General features: G+C 41.5%; 1 protein-coding gene and 1 long non-coding RNA gene across 7 annotated transcripts in view; one reads left to right on the top strand and one right to left on the bottom strand.

Moving 5' to 3' along the window:
- TNFRSF11B (TNF receptor superfamily member 11b) overlaps positions 1-14,377 on the top strand; it is a 30,168-nt gene extending 15,791 nt beyond the window's left edge. Inside the window, exons 2-5 of the mRNA XM_058698894.1 lie at positions 3,515-3,884; positions 7,722-7,913; positions 10,482-10,706; positions 13,163-14,377. Coding sequence (XP_058554877.1) covers positions 3,515-3,884; positions 7,722-7,913; positions 10,482-10,706; positions 13,163-13,551 — 1,176 coding nt within the window. The 3' untranslated portion in view covers positions 13,552-14,377. The remainder of the gene's footprint in view (positions 1-3,514; positions 3,885-7,721; positions 7,914-10,481; positions 10,707-13,162) is intronic.
- Positions 10,340-16,505, bottom strand: part of LOC131494476 (uncharacterized) — a 259,326-nt gene continuing 253,160 nt past the window's right edge. For 5 of the 6 annotated variants that reach the window (XR_009253425.1, XR_009253422.1, XR_009253423.1 and 2 more), the window contains one exon: positions 15,033-15,825. This is a non-coding gene — a long non-coding RNA (uncharacterized LOC131494476). Of the gene's footprint in view, positions 12,693-15,032; positions 15,826-16,505 lie in introns of those variants that run through there. The other variant, XR_009253424.1, reaches the window with a different exon arrangement.

The raw sequence follows: 16,505 nt of genomic DNA, 5'->3' as shown, positions 1-16,505 counted from the left end.
AAATGAGGAAAGATGTTTGGGTTGAGAGAGAAATTTCTTTTAACCACTGTCCACCAGTGGCTTCAGATCAGAGCAGGGTAGGGGAGGAAGCACGAGATTGGAGGCCTCTCAGATTCCCTTCAAGCACAGGTGCTCTACACCAAAGGATGGATGGATAGAGAATGGGAGGAGGAAGAAGGAAAAAATAGAGAAAAATCCCATTTACCTTTTCTTTAAAAGTCAAACATAAAACACCGAAACCAGAAAACAGAAAACCCTTCTACAGAAAGCACTTTGTGCTTCTGCAGACACACCTATGCACCTTTCCTAGCTTTTGCAGATGTTCATCAGTGGTTATGCATTTTACACAGAAATTTATTTTTGAACTCCTATATTTAAGCGCCACCAACTGACAAAGGAGATGGAACCAATGTTAAGATGATGTGTTCTCCTCTGGCATGTTTTCCATTGCTTTTCCAGGAAGTGCTGAAGAAACTAAGAGACAGGACTGAGATGAAGAGCCCTATTGATCTTGCCCATCCTCTGTCCAGTAACTAGTTCCAGAAATTCTGTGCGGGAATTGGGGCTAACCAGAGATTGAGACTTAACCATCCAGTTTTGGCCACACAGTTCTGTCTTTTTACCAAAGTGGAAAAGCTTCAAATAAAACACAGAGGCCCAATAGAAAGTTGCTAAAAACAAGTTATTTTGTAGTTCCTCAAGGCTTTCTGATTTTTAAAAATATATATGATAATCCCATGTGGTAGCCTTGGAGAAATGACCTTCACTAATATAATTGCCCTCTAATCCTTAAGTCAACCTTATTTATTCATTTCTCTGTGGATTCCTTTTACCTCAACTTCCCTGTATTTTGAAGAAATGGCAACCAATTTCCAAAGCATGGTTTCAGGAAACCAACAGTGTCACGTCCAGTTGCCTAGAAAAATATAAATTGCATCAGTGTTCTTGGTCAGATCTTCTATTTGTGTGACTCCTTCTAGTGAGGAACACAGGCAGCATGTGGGGGGTTTCCCATCCCATACTCGTCACATCTTGGTCAGGGAGAAAAGAGTCAGCTCGTGAGTAAGTGGGCGCAAGTCAACCATGCTGAAGTGAGAAAGGGGGAATGCTGGGGACTCAGGCTGGAGGATGGTCTTTCAGGAAATCAAACGTGAACAGCAAGAGAGAAAAGCATTTCTTCTTGCTTCCGTGTGTCTGCAAATCGCATCAGGAAAACTTCATTCCCTAGCATTGAAGATTTTAGAAATATTTAAGCCAAATCTATACACGGTAGCATAATACATTCAAATGACCAGGTAGCCACAAAGCTTTTTCTTCTTGCCTTGTTTCCTTCAAAACGTTGAGCGCTATTTGTAATTATTTATGTCTTCGCTTCTTGCCATCTGCCCCCTCGCTAGACTGTAAACCCTTGAAGGCAAGGACCATCTTTGTTTTGTGCACCATTATATGCTGAGTATGCTGAGTTATGCCTGGTACACAGCTGGTGCTCAACAAATGTGTGTTGAATGAAGAAATGGATTCCGTATTTCTGAAAGTCTCAGAGCAAACCAGAATTTCCACCCACTACTGGCTCATTTTTTCTGTCTCCTAATGTCAGTGTATTTTGTTTGCGTCAATAGAAAGCCCCAGGGAAATTCAAGAAGTATTTTCCCCAGAAACCCTCAGGTCATGAGGGTATCTTGAGAAGGCCCCTGGAGCAGCCCTGATTTTGCCCTGTATTCTACTTTTTGTTGGTTAGGAGTCCTTTAGGTCACAGAACTCTGAAAATTACTCTTGGTTCACAGGTCCATGGCCCAAGGTGAGATATTTTGTTCTTTTCTTCTGGTTTATTAGCTCACGTTGGGTTCAGTCAGCCCTGACGCCTGTCATGTTCCAGTAAGAAGTGAATGATGTTAATTAGATTAAAATGCCCAAATGCTTATGAAAAGGGCCATTCTTCACCTTTGTCACTCCTACTTCAAAAGGGAGTGCTGTTTCCCTAGCTTGGCATGCTTTTCCCAGGTCAAGGGGCTCGCTTCTGTGAGATTTTCTGTGTTCTGCAAAGAAGAGGAGTTTGGAAAAAATTATTGTGTTTGGTCTGCCACCTCCCCAAAGCCTGAAAATAGTCAGTGTCGATCCCTGTACCGTAAACAAACAATAAAAACCAAATAAACCACCCCCTACACACAGACAACACTGTTTCTTCTGAGCGTGTACTTTCTGTAGTTAGTGCGAAGAACTACTCCAACGTTCCCTTGAAGACATTTTCAGATATAGAATACAAGACAGAACACCCGTGGGAGCTACCCTCCCAAGCGGCACTCTCACCCACAAAATTGTCTCTCTCCTGCTGCACTAGACCTCTTCCTGACATTATGTATGGAAACTTCCAGAACCCTGGCTAGTCCCTGAGGTTTTTCCCAGTCAACATGAAGAGAAGTGGTCATTTAATTTTCGAGACATTATTTACCTAGGAGAGTCCAGAGTAGGCCATATGATGTTCTGGAGGAAATATGAATCTTAAAATTCTAGGAATCTTTCCAGTGAATTGCAGGCTCCATGAGGACAAGAGTTAGGTCTTACTTATCATCACATTCTTGGTATATTCCTGGTAGGTATTCAGAGCCTAGCTGCTGCATGAATGAATGAATGAATGAATGATCAGGATGACTGTTGATGTAATCATGCAGTCTTCACACATCACCAACTCTTTATTTCACTATACATTCAGAATCAAGTCTCGGAACGGGAAAACTAAAAGAGAGATAGCATTTGGTCCTAAATACAGCTACTGTGACCTCCCATTTAAATGTCATTAATCACCCACCTTCCCTTCCATGTTTCTAGTCTCTTTGCCTTGCTTGTTTTTTGTGTTTTTTTTAACAACACTTACCTTCTAGCACATAATTTATCCGTAATTTGTTATTTATTCTTTTGCCTACCCCCCAAGAGCAGGGATTCCTGAATGTTTTACTTACTGCTGCATTCTGATTGCCCAGCACAGAGTTTGGCACATATTAATGGCTCTGTAACTATTTATGAAGTGGATAAATGAAAGAATCATTACTGAGGATGGACTCCACTCATCGGAGTCACTGCAGGAATATTTTTAAGCCCCCTGATCTCACCTTCACACCCGTGGAATCTGAATGGGCAGTAGAAGTATGAGTGCCAAGAGTTTGCATTTTATCGGGGAGTCTAGGAGATTCTGGCATAGCTGTTTTGAGAACCACTAATCCATCCAACTCACTAATCGAGACATAATCCTGAAGCCCAGGGAGATAAAGCCTCCTGTCACCCATGAGCCTGGGTTTGCTTACTATAATGTGTGTTGCCAGCCCCATCTTGGCCTTTGAGAGTAAGCTACTGGAGGCAAAAATCATGGCTTCTGAACTTACTTTGTGTGGCGCAGCCCTGCAGGCAGGAAGATAATGAGGCTTCATGTAGTAAAGGACTTTTGGAGTCTGACGGCGCCTTTGCCCCGAAGAGCCACCCTGTCTCCGTGCTAATGTGCCGCCGTTTCCCTCTCTCCTAGTTCCTGGACATCTCCATTAAATGGACCACCCAGGAAACCTTTCCTCCAAAGTACCTTCACTATGACCCAGAAACCTCGCGTCAGCTGATGTGTGACAAATGTCCTCCCGGCACCTTCCTAAAACAGCACTGTACGGCCAGGCAGAAGACCGTGTGTGCGCCTTGTCCCAACCACTACTACACAGACAAGTGGCACACCAGTGACGAGTGTCTGTACTGCACAACGGTGTGCAAGGAGCTGCAGTACGTCAAGCAGGAGTGCAGTCGCACCCACAACCGTGTGTGCGAGTGCGAGGAAGGGCGCTACCTCGAGGTTGAGTTCTGCCTGAAGCACAGAAGCTGCCCCCCCGGGTTTGGAGTGCTCCACGCTGGTACGCATTGGCTTTCAGCGCGCGGCAAAATTAACGAGATCGCACAAAGTCAGGTAGTAGCGAAGGTTTAAGGGAACACTTCTGCCCCGATGATATTATAGGATAGCAAATTGCAAAGGTAATGGAACCTGCTCGGTACGTGCTATGTGTCTGGATTGCTGCCAGAGGACCATTTCTCGGAGGAACACTTTGCCACGCTGGGGCAATCTGGTGACAAATCTCAAGTGTGGCAAACTGCCCTCTAATGAGATGCGTGATGGATTGCTCTTTTTTAAAGGGGACACACTGTGAGTTGCACTGTTTATAGCTGATATATGATACCCCTATGTTTCCCTTCAGCATGGACAGCTTCAGACTGCTGTGCTTTTTGACAAACATCAGAAATGATAATTGATACCAAGAGAGTAATTAGACTGATATTAATGAGGCTCTGGAGTGCTAACAATGAGCAGTTACAATTAATTATGTAAAAAATGAGAATGGTTAGGGGAAATGCATTTCATCATTAAAAATGAAGCTAGTTCTTCCCTTGGTGTGGGAGTCGAGTGTCTGTGAGGGTAAAGACCAGCAGCATCTCTAAAATGAGCTTATTCTTTATCTGAGACAAAACAGATTGTCAAGCCAAAAGTGCTTGTCTACAAACAAAGTACTTTCTCGTTTTGCATTTTGAACAGCGTAGGTTAAGACCAGCGTGCATTGAATCTTTTAAAGCTGCAACCAACATTTTTCCCTATCACATTCATGAAGCTTCCGATGTAGTGTGTATTCTCGAGTGACTTGGGAAAATTAAGAATATTCCCTTACTTTAGCAGTATCCCTGGTCTCTACCCACTAGGTGCCAATAGCACTCTTCCCCCAGTTGTGATGACCAAAAATGTCTCCAGACATTGCCAGTTGTCTCCTGGATGCCCAAACTGCCCGAGGTTGAGGACCACTGGTTTAGAGGATGCTAATTATTTGTAACTATATTAACGTTCAGAAGTTGTGATACACACAGCCTAAATTACTGGATGGCAAATACTTTCGGTTTAAAGGCATACATAGGAAACATGCATAAACTGAAATCTGTTTCGTTTCCTAAGTTGTGAATCGTAAACAAACAGTTGCAGGAGGTGCACACTGAATGAGTGTCCCTTAAAATGTCTCCAGCGTGACTACTGGAGGGAGAAATTGATGACACTTCCTAGCTTTTATCAGATGATTCTTTCGGATTCAAAAGCTAAGCCAAATTGTAGGGGGTAAAACTCACCCAACAAAAACAAATCCATTTAAATCAATTCAGTAAGTTGCATGCATATGCAGGAAAATTAATTAAGCAGGGACCATGCAGCTTGGAAACTAGAAAAGTTTGGGAAATAATGGCAATATAAGGAAATTTTCCCACGTAAGCATGAAAATGTGTTTGTGGAATGAAGTCAGCAGTCAGTCAGAAGAGTCAGACACAGATACCCATTTTATTTTGTGGCACCACCATGGGGTTTATTTACCTGTCCCTCCCTGAAGACCCACGGAGCAGTTCCTCAGGGAGTATAAGAGGTTTCCAGCCCAAAGGGAAGGAAGGACTATGTGGTGTTATTCCAAAGAGTATTAGCCATTCCGTGCTGTTGTTGCTTTGAAGTCAGATCATCTCCTCTCCACGTTTTACTGACTTTATTCTGTCTGTGAGTCCTGTAATTCCTGTGCCGTTCCTTATGGTTGGAATGGTGACATCCTTAACTGGAAAGCAGAACTCCTCTCCCCATTATGGTATCTCATATTTTGCCTGTCAGATTATACCTTTTATATTTCCACTGATATTAATAAGGCAAAATCATTTACTTAGATAGATAAATCTTTATTTTTCCATAAAGCTCTAACAATGGTAGAAGAAGGAAGTCCTGCTCAGGAAGGCCATTACATAAGGCCTCCAAATGTATTAAGAAACATTTACTTCCATTAGTCTTGGATTCTGTTTGTTAAAGAACTTTACAGGCGACATCACCTTAAAGAACGTCTTATATCTTTGACTTTCTCATCGGGAGGCATGGCAAGACCCAAGCCCTCAACACGTATCTGAAGAATGACAAGATTCTTCTTCGTGCAGTTTGCTTTCCAGAACACGTGGCAGTTGGCAGAGGGAGACTTGGATCCAGATGGCCAAGTCCACTGATTCCCAGTGTGTTAACAATGAAAGAATACTATGGAATTCTTGCCCAAACACCTCTGCTTATGATTTTGTAGGAACTGGTGTGGAGCTGGATCCCACTTAAGGGGAGAGGTGTAGTAAGAAAGTACTTAAAAAATTAGACCTCTGTGTAAGTTTTTTTCCTAACACGTTGTCACTGCAAAGATGGAAATGGCATGTGAAAGTTTTGGGCTTGTAGTTTGACCCTTCCTCTTTTTTTCCTGCCAGCCCTTTGTCATTTTTACTGGTCAATGCATCATCAATCCCATTAGAAGAGGCAGGAGCTAAAACTAGAGCCAAATCATTTTGCTCTTTTCTTTCTTTCTCTTTCTTTCTTTCTTTCTTTCTTTCTTTCTTTCTTTCTTTCTTTCTTTCTTCCTTCTTTCTTTTCTTTCTTTCTTTCTTTCTTTCTTTCTTTCTTTCTTTCTTTCTTTCTTTCTCTTTCTTTCTCTCTTTCTTTCTTTCTTTTTCTTTTCTCTTTCTTTCTTTCTTTCTTTCTTTTCTTTCTTTCTTTCTTTCTTTCTTTCTTTCTTTCTTTCTTTCTTTCTTTCTCTTCCTTCCTTCTCTTTCTTGCTTTCTCTCTCTCTCTCTCTCCTTCCCTCCCTTCCTTTCTCTCTCTTTCTCTCTTCTGGTTTTGATACAATGAAGTGGGAGGTTTGCATTTTTAATAAATGAAGTTTATTAACTTTCTGTAGCTTTCATGGTGTCTCTTTTGTATTTGTTATCTCCCCTGAGCCAGAATTGGCCTGGAAAAGCTACATTTGAATATTGAAGTCTGAATCTGTTCAACTAGCTTACACTAGATGGAGGTATTTTCATATGCAAATACCCTATAATGTATAATCTAGCCACGCATAATAGAGCCAAGGGTTTGAAGGTATTTATCTTTAGTTGTTGACTGGTTGAAATTTTTCTAATCAGTGAGTTCTCCAAACTTATCAAGTATCTTTCCACCATGAAATAAAATGCCCTTGCAGTCACCCTTCCCTGAAATTTTAACGACTGTGCTCTTTTAAAACTCAATAGTTTAAGCAAACGGTATATCATCTCCCATTTACCGTGTAGCTTAACTGCAGTCTTAAGCTTTGGAGTCACTGACCAACTTTATTGCCGCCTTCAAAAGTTTATTATAATGTTGTAAATTTTTACTTCTCAAGGTTAGCATACTTATGTGTTGCTTCACAATTAGGATTCAGGAAAGACAACTTCAGTGGGCACCGCTTGGAATTTAACGACATGGCATTCAGTGGGTACTGATCTCAAAGAATGACATTACCGCAGGTACACAGCAGTTATCTTCATGATTTTCCAGCAGAAATGTGTGAAGAATTATGGTTGACAACAAGACCTTACCAATGCTTCGCACAAGCAGGACAGATGAACACCCCTATTCTTTCCTTTCCTCTTGTTTCCTGTTTTGTAGGTAACAGCAAAACACATTTGTGTTTGGATGACAGGGATGGGAGGGGCTGTAGCCTGAGGGGCTACTAACTGCAGAAGTTTTGTTCTCTCTGTCTAATGAAGGGAAAAATCGAAATGCCTCAAGTCTGTGCAACATAATAGTAGCAGTAAAAACCAAGTGAAAAGTCTTTCCAAGACTGTCTTTATTTAGAGAATGTCTGCTGCAAAAGGGTTTGGGAAGAGGGTGCTAAATTGCTTGGTATTTTCTGTAGGAACCCCGGAGCGAAATACAGTTTGCAAGAGATGTCCAGATGGGTTCTTCTCGAATGAGACGTCATCTAAAGCACCCTGTAGAAAACACACAAACTGCAGTGCATTTGGTCTCCTTCTAACTCAAAAAGGAAATGCAACTCATGACAACGTGTGTTCTGGAAACAGTGAATCGCCTCAAAAATGTGGAATAGGTAATTATATTTCAAAATGTCAGCCTTGTTGTACCGCTTCTGAATTGAATACAAGACCCTCTGGCTCCCTTCTTAGCGAAACTCCTGTTTTCCCATTCTTGAATGTTAACCAGAGAAGATTGTTCTCTGTTCTCTATGCGTGGCTGCTAACACCCTAAGTCAAAATCTCTCCAGAGGTTTCCCCATGTCATGATCGCACTCCCAAACTTGACTTTCTGCCTTTCACACTTGAATCAAACCTTACCCATGGGGAAAGGGGTGGTGTAAAGATTATGTCCAAGGCCAAACTAGCAGTCCAAATTGTAGAGGTTTTTGGTAAGTTCTGCATTTTCATCACTTTAAAAAAAAATTTTTTTTTAACGTTTATTTTTCAGAGACAGAGATAGTGAGTGGGGGAGGGGCAGAGAGAGGGAGACACAGAATCCCAAGCAGGCTCCAGGCTCTGAGCAGTCAGCACAGAGCCCGATGAGGGGCTTGAACTCAGGAACCGTGAGACCATGACCTGAGCCGATGTCGGATGCTTAACCGACTGAGCCACCCAAGTGCCACATGCATTTTTATCACTTTTAAGAATAAAAATTGACAGCTAAGAGGCACCATGACATAAATCGGTAACAAATCAGAAAATGCAAAATCGGCTTTGTCATGTATGGTGTTATGGCATACTGCCATACGGCACAGAGAGGTTCTAAGTTCCTCTGGTTGTCCTAAACTCTGTATTCATGAAAGGTCACTAACTCCAAGCTCATGTGAATGCATCCCATGTTGGTGAGGACGCTCATCAGGATGGTGTCCTCACCTTGTCATTCTTACCACTAGACTAATGTCAGACCTTCCATGGAGGGTGCGGCACACTGACGATGACCTGCCTTTCGGCATTTAACCAGCTCGACTCTCCCCCAGCATCTTTTTATCTGACACAGAAGAATACGGAACATGGGAATGGGGCTGAGACATTTAAGATTCCAACCCCGTTCCAGCATTTTTTCCCCACGGAGTCAGAACCTTAGACAGATCATTCAGCTGTTCTGCTTTCTTAGTCAAACAGTGGAACGAGGGAAGGGGGGACAAGAGTAGTGACTTCTAACTTTTACATTCTCTTTTCTTTATTTCATTCATTTCTAATTTTATTGTTTTAAATCTTTTTTTTTTTTTTTTTTTGAGAGAGAGAGAGTGTGCACACGTGTGCACACATGAGCAGGGGAGGGGCAGAGGGGGAGAGAGAGAGAATCTCAAGCAGACTCCATGCTCAGTGCAGAGCCTGATGTGGAGCTTAATTCCATGACCATGAAATCAACACCCAAGCTGAAATCAAAAGTCGGACACTTAACTGACTGAGCCACACAGGCACCCCTAATTTTTAGTTTTATCATTCATTGAGCACTTAGTATGTGCCGGGTACCTTTGCTACATGAGCTTTAAACTTTACGAAAACATGGTGAAGTTTGCTCAGGTTCAGTATTGGTGGTGAAGAGCCAGAGTCAGAATTCAGACCCACGTCTGACGAATCCAAAGACAAACGCTTAATCCCTAGGATAAACAGATTCTACCCCCTCAGGCCATTGTACCTCTTTTCTTTAAAAAAAATTTTTTTTAAGTTTTTTTAACGTTTATTCATTTTTGATAGAGACAGTGAACGGGAGAGGGGCAGAGAAAGAGGGAGACACAGAATCCAAAGCAGGCTCCAGGCTCTGGGCCATCAGTAGAGAGCCCGATGCAGGGCTCAAACTCACAAACTGTGAGATCATGACCCGAGCAGAAGTCAGATGCTTAATCGACTGAGCCACCCAGGTGCCCCCATTTTACCTCTTTTCTAAACAACATATTTTTTGTGTTTTCTTATTTTCCCACGGAATATATGCTTATACATCTATATCCCTCCTTATTCTTAAAGGTAAACTATGTGTTTATGTGTGTGTAGAAAACAAAATACTACTCCAGGTTGCTTTTCCAGGTCCCGTAAAGACAGTAATTATATTTGTTTTGACAATGATCTTGAAGTAACCTGTGGATGCTAAACCTTTAATAGGATATTTAAGATCTACATTAAAATATGTTAATGTGGGGCACCTGGGTGGCTCAGTCAGTTAAGCGTCTGACTTCAGCTCAGGTCACAGTCTCACGGTTCCTGAGTTCTAGCGCTTGTCGGGCTCTGTGCTGACAGCTCAGAGCCTGGAGCCTGCTTCAGATTCTGTGTCTCCCTCTCTCTCTGCCCCTCCCCTGCTTGTGCTCTGTCTCTCTCTTTCTCTCCAGAATAAATAAAAAACACTAAAAAAATTTTTTTTAAATGTTAATGTGTACATTAGAATGTTTGCTACAATTCATTCATAGCAATATTTTTATTAGACATTTGTTTAAACTATCCCCCACAAATGCCCTAAGGACATAAGCCCATTTGGGTTGACATTCAGCTACCAAGACCAGCCAACAGAGGGTTGGTTTTATTCAAATTTCACGTTTTAACATACTGTACTTTGAAAAACCTTACGGTGCTGGCTTATTTATTTATTGTCCACTAGACTTCCAAGAATCCAGTTGTTAAGTAAATCTTGGTTTTCCTACCTTCAGATGTCACCCTGTGCGAGGAGGCATTCTTCAGGTTTGCTGTTCCTACAAAATTCACCCCTAACTGGCTTAGCATCCTGGCAGACAATTTGCCTGGCACCAGGGTAAATGCGGAGAGTGTGGAAAAGATAAAACGGCAACACAGTTCACAAGAACAAACTTTCCAGCTACTGAAGTTATGGAAACATCAAAACAAAGATCAAGATATGGTCAAGAAGATCTTCCAAGGTAGGGTAGCCTGAAATAAGCAGATTGATCAGAAATCAAAGACACTCATTTATCATAAACAAGAAGAAGACAATGTACCTATTTAGTCATGTGGATGGTGTTTGCCTTTCGGAATTATTCTTGGATTAAAGATGTTTTCACTAAGTGATCATGTAGAAGCTATCCCTAAAACAGTCCTGCATTCTCACCTCCTCAACACCCCAACTTTTTTTGTTTTTAAGCTTATTTATTTTGAGAGAGCCAGAGCGAGTGAGAACAGGGAAGGGGTAGAAAGAGAGGAAGAGAGAGAGAATCCCAAGAGGATCTTTCCTCACTGGCAGCGCAGAGCCCCACGTGGGGCTCAAACTCACAAACTGCGAGATGGTGACCTGAACCCAAATCAAGACTTGGATGCTTATCTGACTGATCCACCCAGGCACCCCTCTTTTTTCATACCCCAACTTCTTTTTTAAGTGTATGAACACTCTAAAGTGAGAGACAGTTCATGTCAAATACTGGACCTCAGGAATCGCACCTCCACATCCCTTAGCAGTTTTATCAGCATCCCCTCTGTCCTACCTGGATGTCCCTTAGACACGTTGGATTTTCTCTTTCATTTCCACCAAGAAGCTATGCTGTATTTATTTGTTAATTCTCTCCGGAAAGCCTCCAAGTGTCTTACAGATGTCCTCTCATTAATCCTCACAACATAGCCTATTTTAAAATTACCATTTTAATAGCATATGTTGTGAGGATTAATGAGATGAGGTCTGTAAAATGTTCGGGCTGCTTAGAGAAAAGGGCTGGTGAACACCAAGTGCTCTCATGTTTTAAAGTTTTATAAAGAATCTTCTTTAGAAACTGTGTGGGCACCTGGCTGGCTCCGTCAGTTAAGCATCCAACTTCGGCTTGGGTCATGATCTCACAGTTCATGTGTTCGAGCCCCACGTCAGGCTCTGCGCTGATGGTGCAAAGCCTGCTTGGGATTCTCTCTTTCTCCCTCTCTCTGCCCCTTCTGCACACACACTCTCTCTTTCAAAATAAATGAATAAAAAAAAAAAAAGAAAGAAAATAAAAGAAATTGCATGGTGTGTGTGTGTGTGTGTGTGTGTGTGTGTGTGTGGACAGAATCCAAAGGGGAAAAGGAAGCTGCATCCAGTGTGGACTATAGCTTTAGGATACACAGTGGAAAGAGTTCTGATGTCAGTTAGCATTGGAAAGGCATGCCTGAAAGAAGGAAGGTTTTCATGATGCAGACGATGTCAGTGAGAAACCCATCTGCTCTTTACCTGTCACTAGTTAGATGACCGTGGAGTCCTACACTTCCTGAAAAGCTTCCACCATCTGAAACTGAGGCAGCAGATTTTAGGACACTGAGATCTTTGACAGCTGAATGCTTTCACTTGAGCAAAGAGTAAAGTTTTCTTCTGTTTTTGGCAAACAAAATGTATTCTTTGAAAATATAATTAGCCCCGAAGCAGGAAAAAAGGGGGGGGGGCGGTGAGCGGGTGGGATACAGAATCAGAGACTGTTAGAATTGGAAGGGGCCACATTCTCTGTTTCATAAATAAGGACATTTCATCCCCAAAAGATGAACTGACTTGCCTTAGGGCTTACAGACAGTAAATGACTCATGTCATTAATGGAAATGTTAGATACTCCCTCTTAGGTTTATGTCCTAGCTCGTTACCAAATTATTCTCTGGGCCATATGGATCCTACCATTCTTTGTCCTCATATTAGTGGGTTTTCAGATCTTCTCTGTAGTAATCCTCAGGTGCTATTTATTTTAAAGACCATTCGTCACACCTAACTCTTCACGTGGGGTATATATCAAATATCAACTAGTGAAAGTTTATATTACAAAATTGCTAACTTGAATACTTATATTTCTACTTTTCTGAAATGTTATGGTTTTAATTTTTCTTAGAAAACAGAGAGTGATGCGTTTATAGTATTTTACTGTTCATTTCCAAAATAGGGCTTTTCACAAAGCTTTGTCGGATGCCTAGAATACATAAAGCATATTATCATTTATAACAAGAAATAATATTTAACTCATTTCTCACCAATAACTAGCATTACTTAACCTTCCTTCGCCACCATAAAAAGGAAGGAGAAGGTTATCCTTAAAGTAAATTTATGAGGGGCGCCTGGGTGGCGCAGTCGGTTAAGCGTCCGACTTCAGCCAGGTCACGATCTCGCGGTCCGTGAGTTCGAGCCCCGCGTCAGGCTCTGGGCCGATGGCTCGGAGCCTGGAGCCTGTTTCCGATTCTGTGTCTCCCTCTCTCTCTGCCCCTCCCCCGTTCATGCTCTGTCTCTCTCTGTCCCAAAAATAAATAAAAAAATGTTGAAAAAAAAAAAAAAGTAAATTTATGAAATTCTGGGAGAACCTTCTTTTGCCTCACAGTAGTTTTGTGGTGGTGGCCTTGGAGTATGCATTATGTGAACGTCTCTTTGGGCTTTGGCTTTCTACAGATATTGACCTATGTGAAAACAGTGTCCAGCGGCACCTCGGACACACAAACCTCACCTTCGAGCAGCTTCGCAGCTTGATGGAAAGCTTGCCGGGGAAGAAAGTCACCACAGAAGACATTGAGAAGACAGTGAAGACATGCAAATCAAGTGAGCAGATTCTAAAGCTGCTCAGCCTGTGGAGAATAAAAAATGGTGACCAAGACACCCTGAAGGCCCTGATGCACGCCCTGAAGCACTTGAAAACGTACCACTTCCCCAAAACGGTCACTCAGAGCCTGAAGAAGACCATCAGGTTCCTTCACAGCTTCACCATGTACAGGTTATATCAGAAGCTATTTTTAGAAATGATAGGGAACCAGGTCCAATCAGTAAAAATAAGCTGCTTATAACCGGAAATGGTCACCGGGCTATTTCCTCACAATAGACCAGATCCAAGGAATGAGTAAACTGTTTCTCAGGCACTTGACGGGGGTGCAATGATTTCTTTCTCATCACCAAGGACTAGATTTGGCCACAGGGCACAAAAAGAAACAATGGTGTGGAGAAAGAACTAACATCTCCCCCAAAAGTTCAGTAAACCCCAAATGGTTTATCCAACTGATAGATCTGGTCCACTATCTACTGACTATATTTTCCCTTATTACTGCTCGCAGTAATTCAACTGGAAATAAGAAACTAGATTCCATTGTGCCTTACTAAATATGGGAATGTCTAACTTAAATAGCTTTGAGATTTCAGCTGTGCTAGAGGCTTTTATTAGAAAGCCATATTTTTTTTCTGTAAAAGTTACTAATATATCTGTAACACTATTACAGTATTTCTATTTATATTCATTCAGATATAAGGTTTGTACATACTATCATCCTAAGGGGAAACTGTGTAAGACAATTTTAGAAAGGAAAATATATATTCTGTTTATAATTATGACAAATGAGAGATAAAATATATTTTTTAATGGAAAGTTTATAGCATTTCTTAATAAGTACTGCCATCCTTCCTGTGTGGAGTATTTTTGTAATGTACTTTTACTTATATAAGTTGTAATATCATTTTTTAGAAAATGCATTACTTAGTCAATTGTTTAATGTTGGAAAGTATATGAAATATAAATTATCTGAATATTAGATGCTCTGAGAAATTGAATGTACCTTATTTAAAAGATTTTATGTTTTTACTATATAAGCAATATCATTAAAGTTTTCAAGTTATTTTTCATTGCTTTTCCCTTTGCTTTTTTTTTAAAAAAAAATTTTTTTTTTAACGTTTATTTATTTTTGAGACAGAGAGACAGAGCATGAATGGGGGAGGGTCAGAGAGAGGGAGACACAGAATCCGAAACAGGCTCCAGGCTCCGAGCTGCCAGCACAGAGCCCGACGCGGGACTCGAACTCACAGACTGCGAGATCATGACCTGAGCCGAAGTCGGCCGCTCAACCGACTGAGCCACCCAGGCGCCCCTGCTTTTCCCTTTGCTTTTATTTGAATTGGATGTTAAGGGGTCTGAGCCTTCGTAATTTTTCCTGTTCTTTTCTCATTGGACCACCTGAGAATTGTTAAAATGCAGATTCCTGGACCAATTTATTGAGAAACTGGGGTGGGAGGCAGAAACTTGCACTTTCAGTAAGTTCCAAGGTAACACTTACTACATTGAAATTGCAGAATTTCTGAAGTCAAGCTTAGTATACAGGTGGTACAAACCACTTACAACTGTCATGGCTAGCATCGAGAGACCCTAAACTAATTTTTTTTTTTTTTTGGTTGCAAGTGATGGAAACGGGCACTGCTTAGTTTGCGGAAGTAATTGGAAGGGTGGGGTATTGGGTTCAATGATGGTAACCCCCCCAAAATACATTCACATCAGAACCCCCAGAACCTGTGAATGTGACTTTATTTAGAAAAAGGGTCTTTGTTGAGGTAATTAAGTTAAGGATCTTGAGATGAGGAAATAATCCTGGTGGGCCCTAAATCCAATGGCAAGTGTCTCTATAAGACACACATAAAGGGGGAAAGACACGGGAGAAGATGATGTGCAGACACAGGCAGAGACGGGAGTGATGGAGCCATAAACCAAGGAACCTAGGGAAGGCAAGGAAGAAATTCTCCCCTAGAGCCTCCATAGGGAGTATAATACTGCTGACAACTTGATTTTGGACTTCTGGCCTCCAGAACTATGAGAGAAGTATTATTAATGTCTATTAAGGAACGAATTCATGTTTTTTAGCCACTCAGTGTGTACTAATTTGCCACAACAGCTACAGAAAACTAATATAGGCTGTATCCAAACCACAGAGAAATAACAGAATTAAAATAACTCTGGGACCTTTAGGGGCAGAAGTTGCTACACTTTCTACTAGTCTTTCATTTCTGTATCTTTCAGCTCAAAATTTCAAACTCTTTGGAATAGACACTCTGGTTGTCCTAGATTGGCACTGGTGTAGAGACATGGCCAGTGAGGGTCTGTCTTCTCAGTTGCAATTCCCAAGAAGGGAACATCGCTGTGAACAGGGTCTATTCCATTCCATCATTTTGCAGGCTGCAAACGTATGACTATGACTTAGAGCGTGACGTTGGCGCTGATCAGCCCTACCTTTGTGAGATCACATCCGTTATGGCCACTTTGACAGAAGGGCAGATCCATGTGAATGCCACACAAACTCATAAATCTGGGGAAATGAAAAGCAGAGGCAAAGTCAAGAGACTCAAAACCTGGAGAATCAGAACCCCATCACTGCAATACTTGAAGTGGAAAAAAATCGTGGGAATTAAGTGCTGAAGGTTTAAGCAGCAGAACATGAGTTAGCAAGGAGCTTGCATTTCCCCTTCAGAAGCTCCAGTTCTTCCATCAGAGTTCCTATTTACAGAAAATGAAATGGCCCGCTGGCACCAGCTAGGTTTAGGAAACATTGGAAAGTTAATGGCATCAAGTATAAATCACTGAAATGCTAATTTGATGGGCTTCCTTGGTTGCTACTTTGGGTTCACTGTACCTCAGCCTTATCCTCAAAGGGAGATATGGTGTATGACTTCACGTCTGCTTCTCTTTATTTCTTAACTTTCAATTTTAAAACAACTTTAGAGTTACAGAACCACTGAAAGGATGATGTAGAGTATCCCTAGTGAGCTGTTTTGTAAACTCTATCTCAATATAGGTCTTTCTGATGTTTTCTCACGAATAGATCAATGTTACGGATCTGGGGGAAGAATATCGCGTAGTTAATGGCCCTTTTCGCATCGTATCAGGGGCCAGTGATATTAGCATGACTAATTACTATTAACATTTACCTTTATAACTGAGTTAGTTTCTATACAGGATGTGAGATATGTATTGAAGCCCTCCCACCCA

This window comes from Neofelis nebulosa, chromosome 14 (assembly GCF_028018385.1).
Source record: "Neofelis nebulosa isolate mNeoNeb1 chromosome 14, mNeoNeb1.pri, whole genome shotgun sequence".
In the NCBI taxonomy this organism is placed as follows: Eukaryota; Metazoa; Chordata; class Mammalia; order Carnivora; family Felidae; genus Neofelis; species Neofelis nebulosa.
The sequence above is the reverse complement of the archived record's forward strand: the minus strand, read 5'-3'. Positions and strand labels throughout refer to the sequence as shown.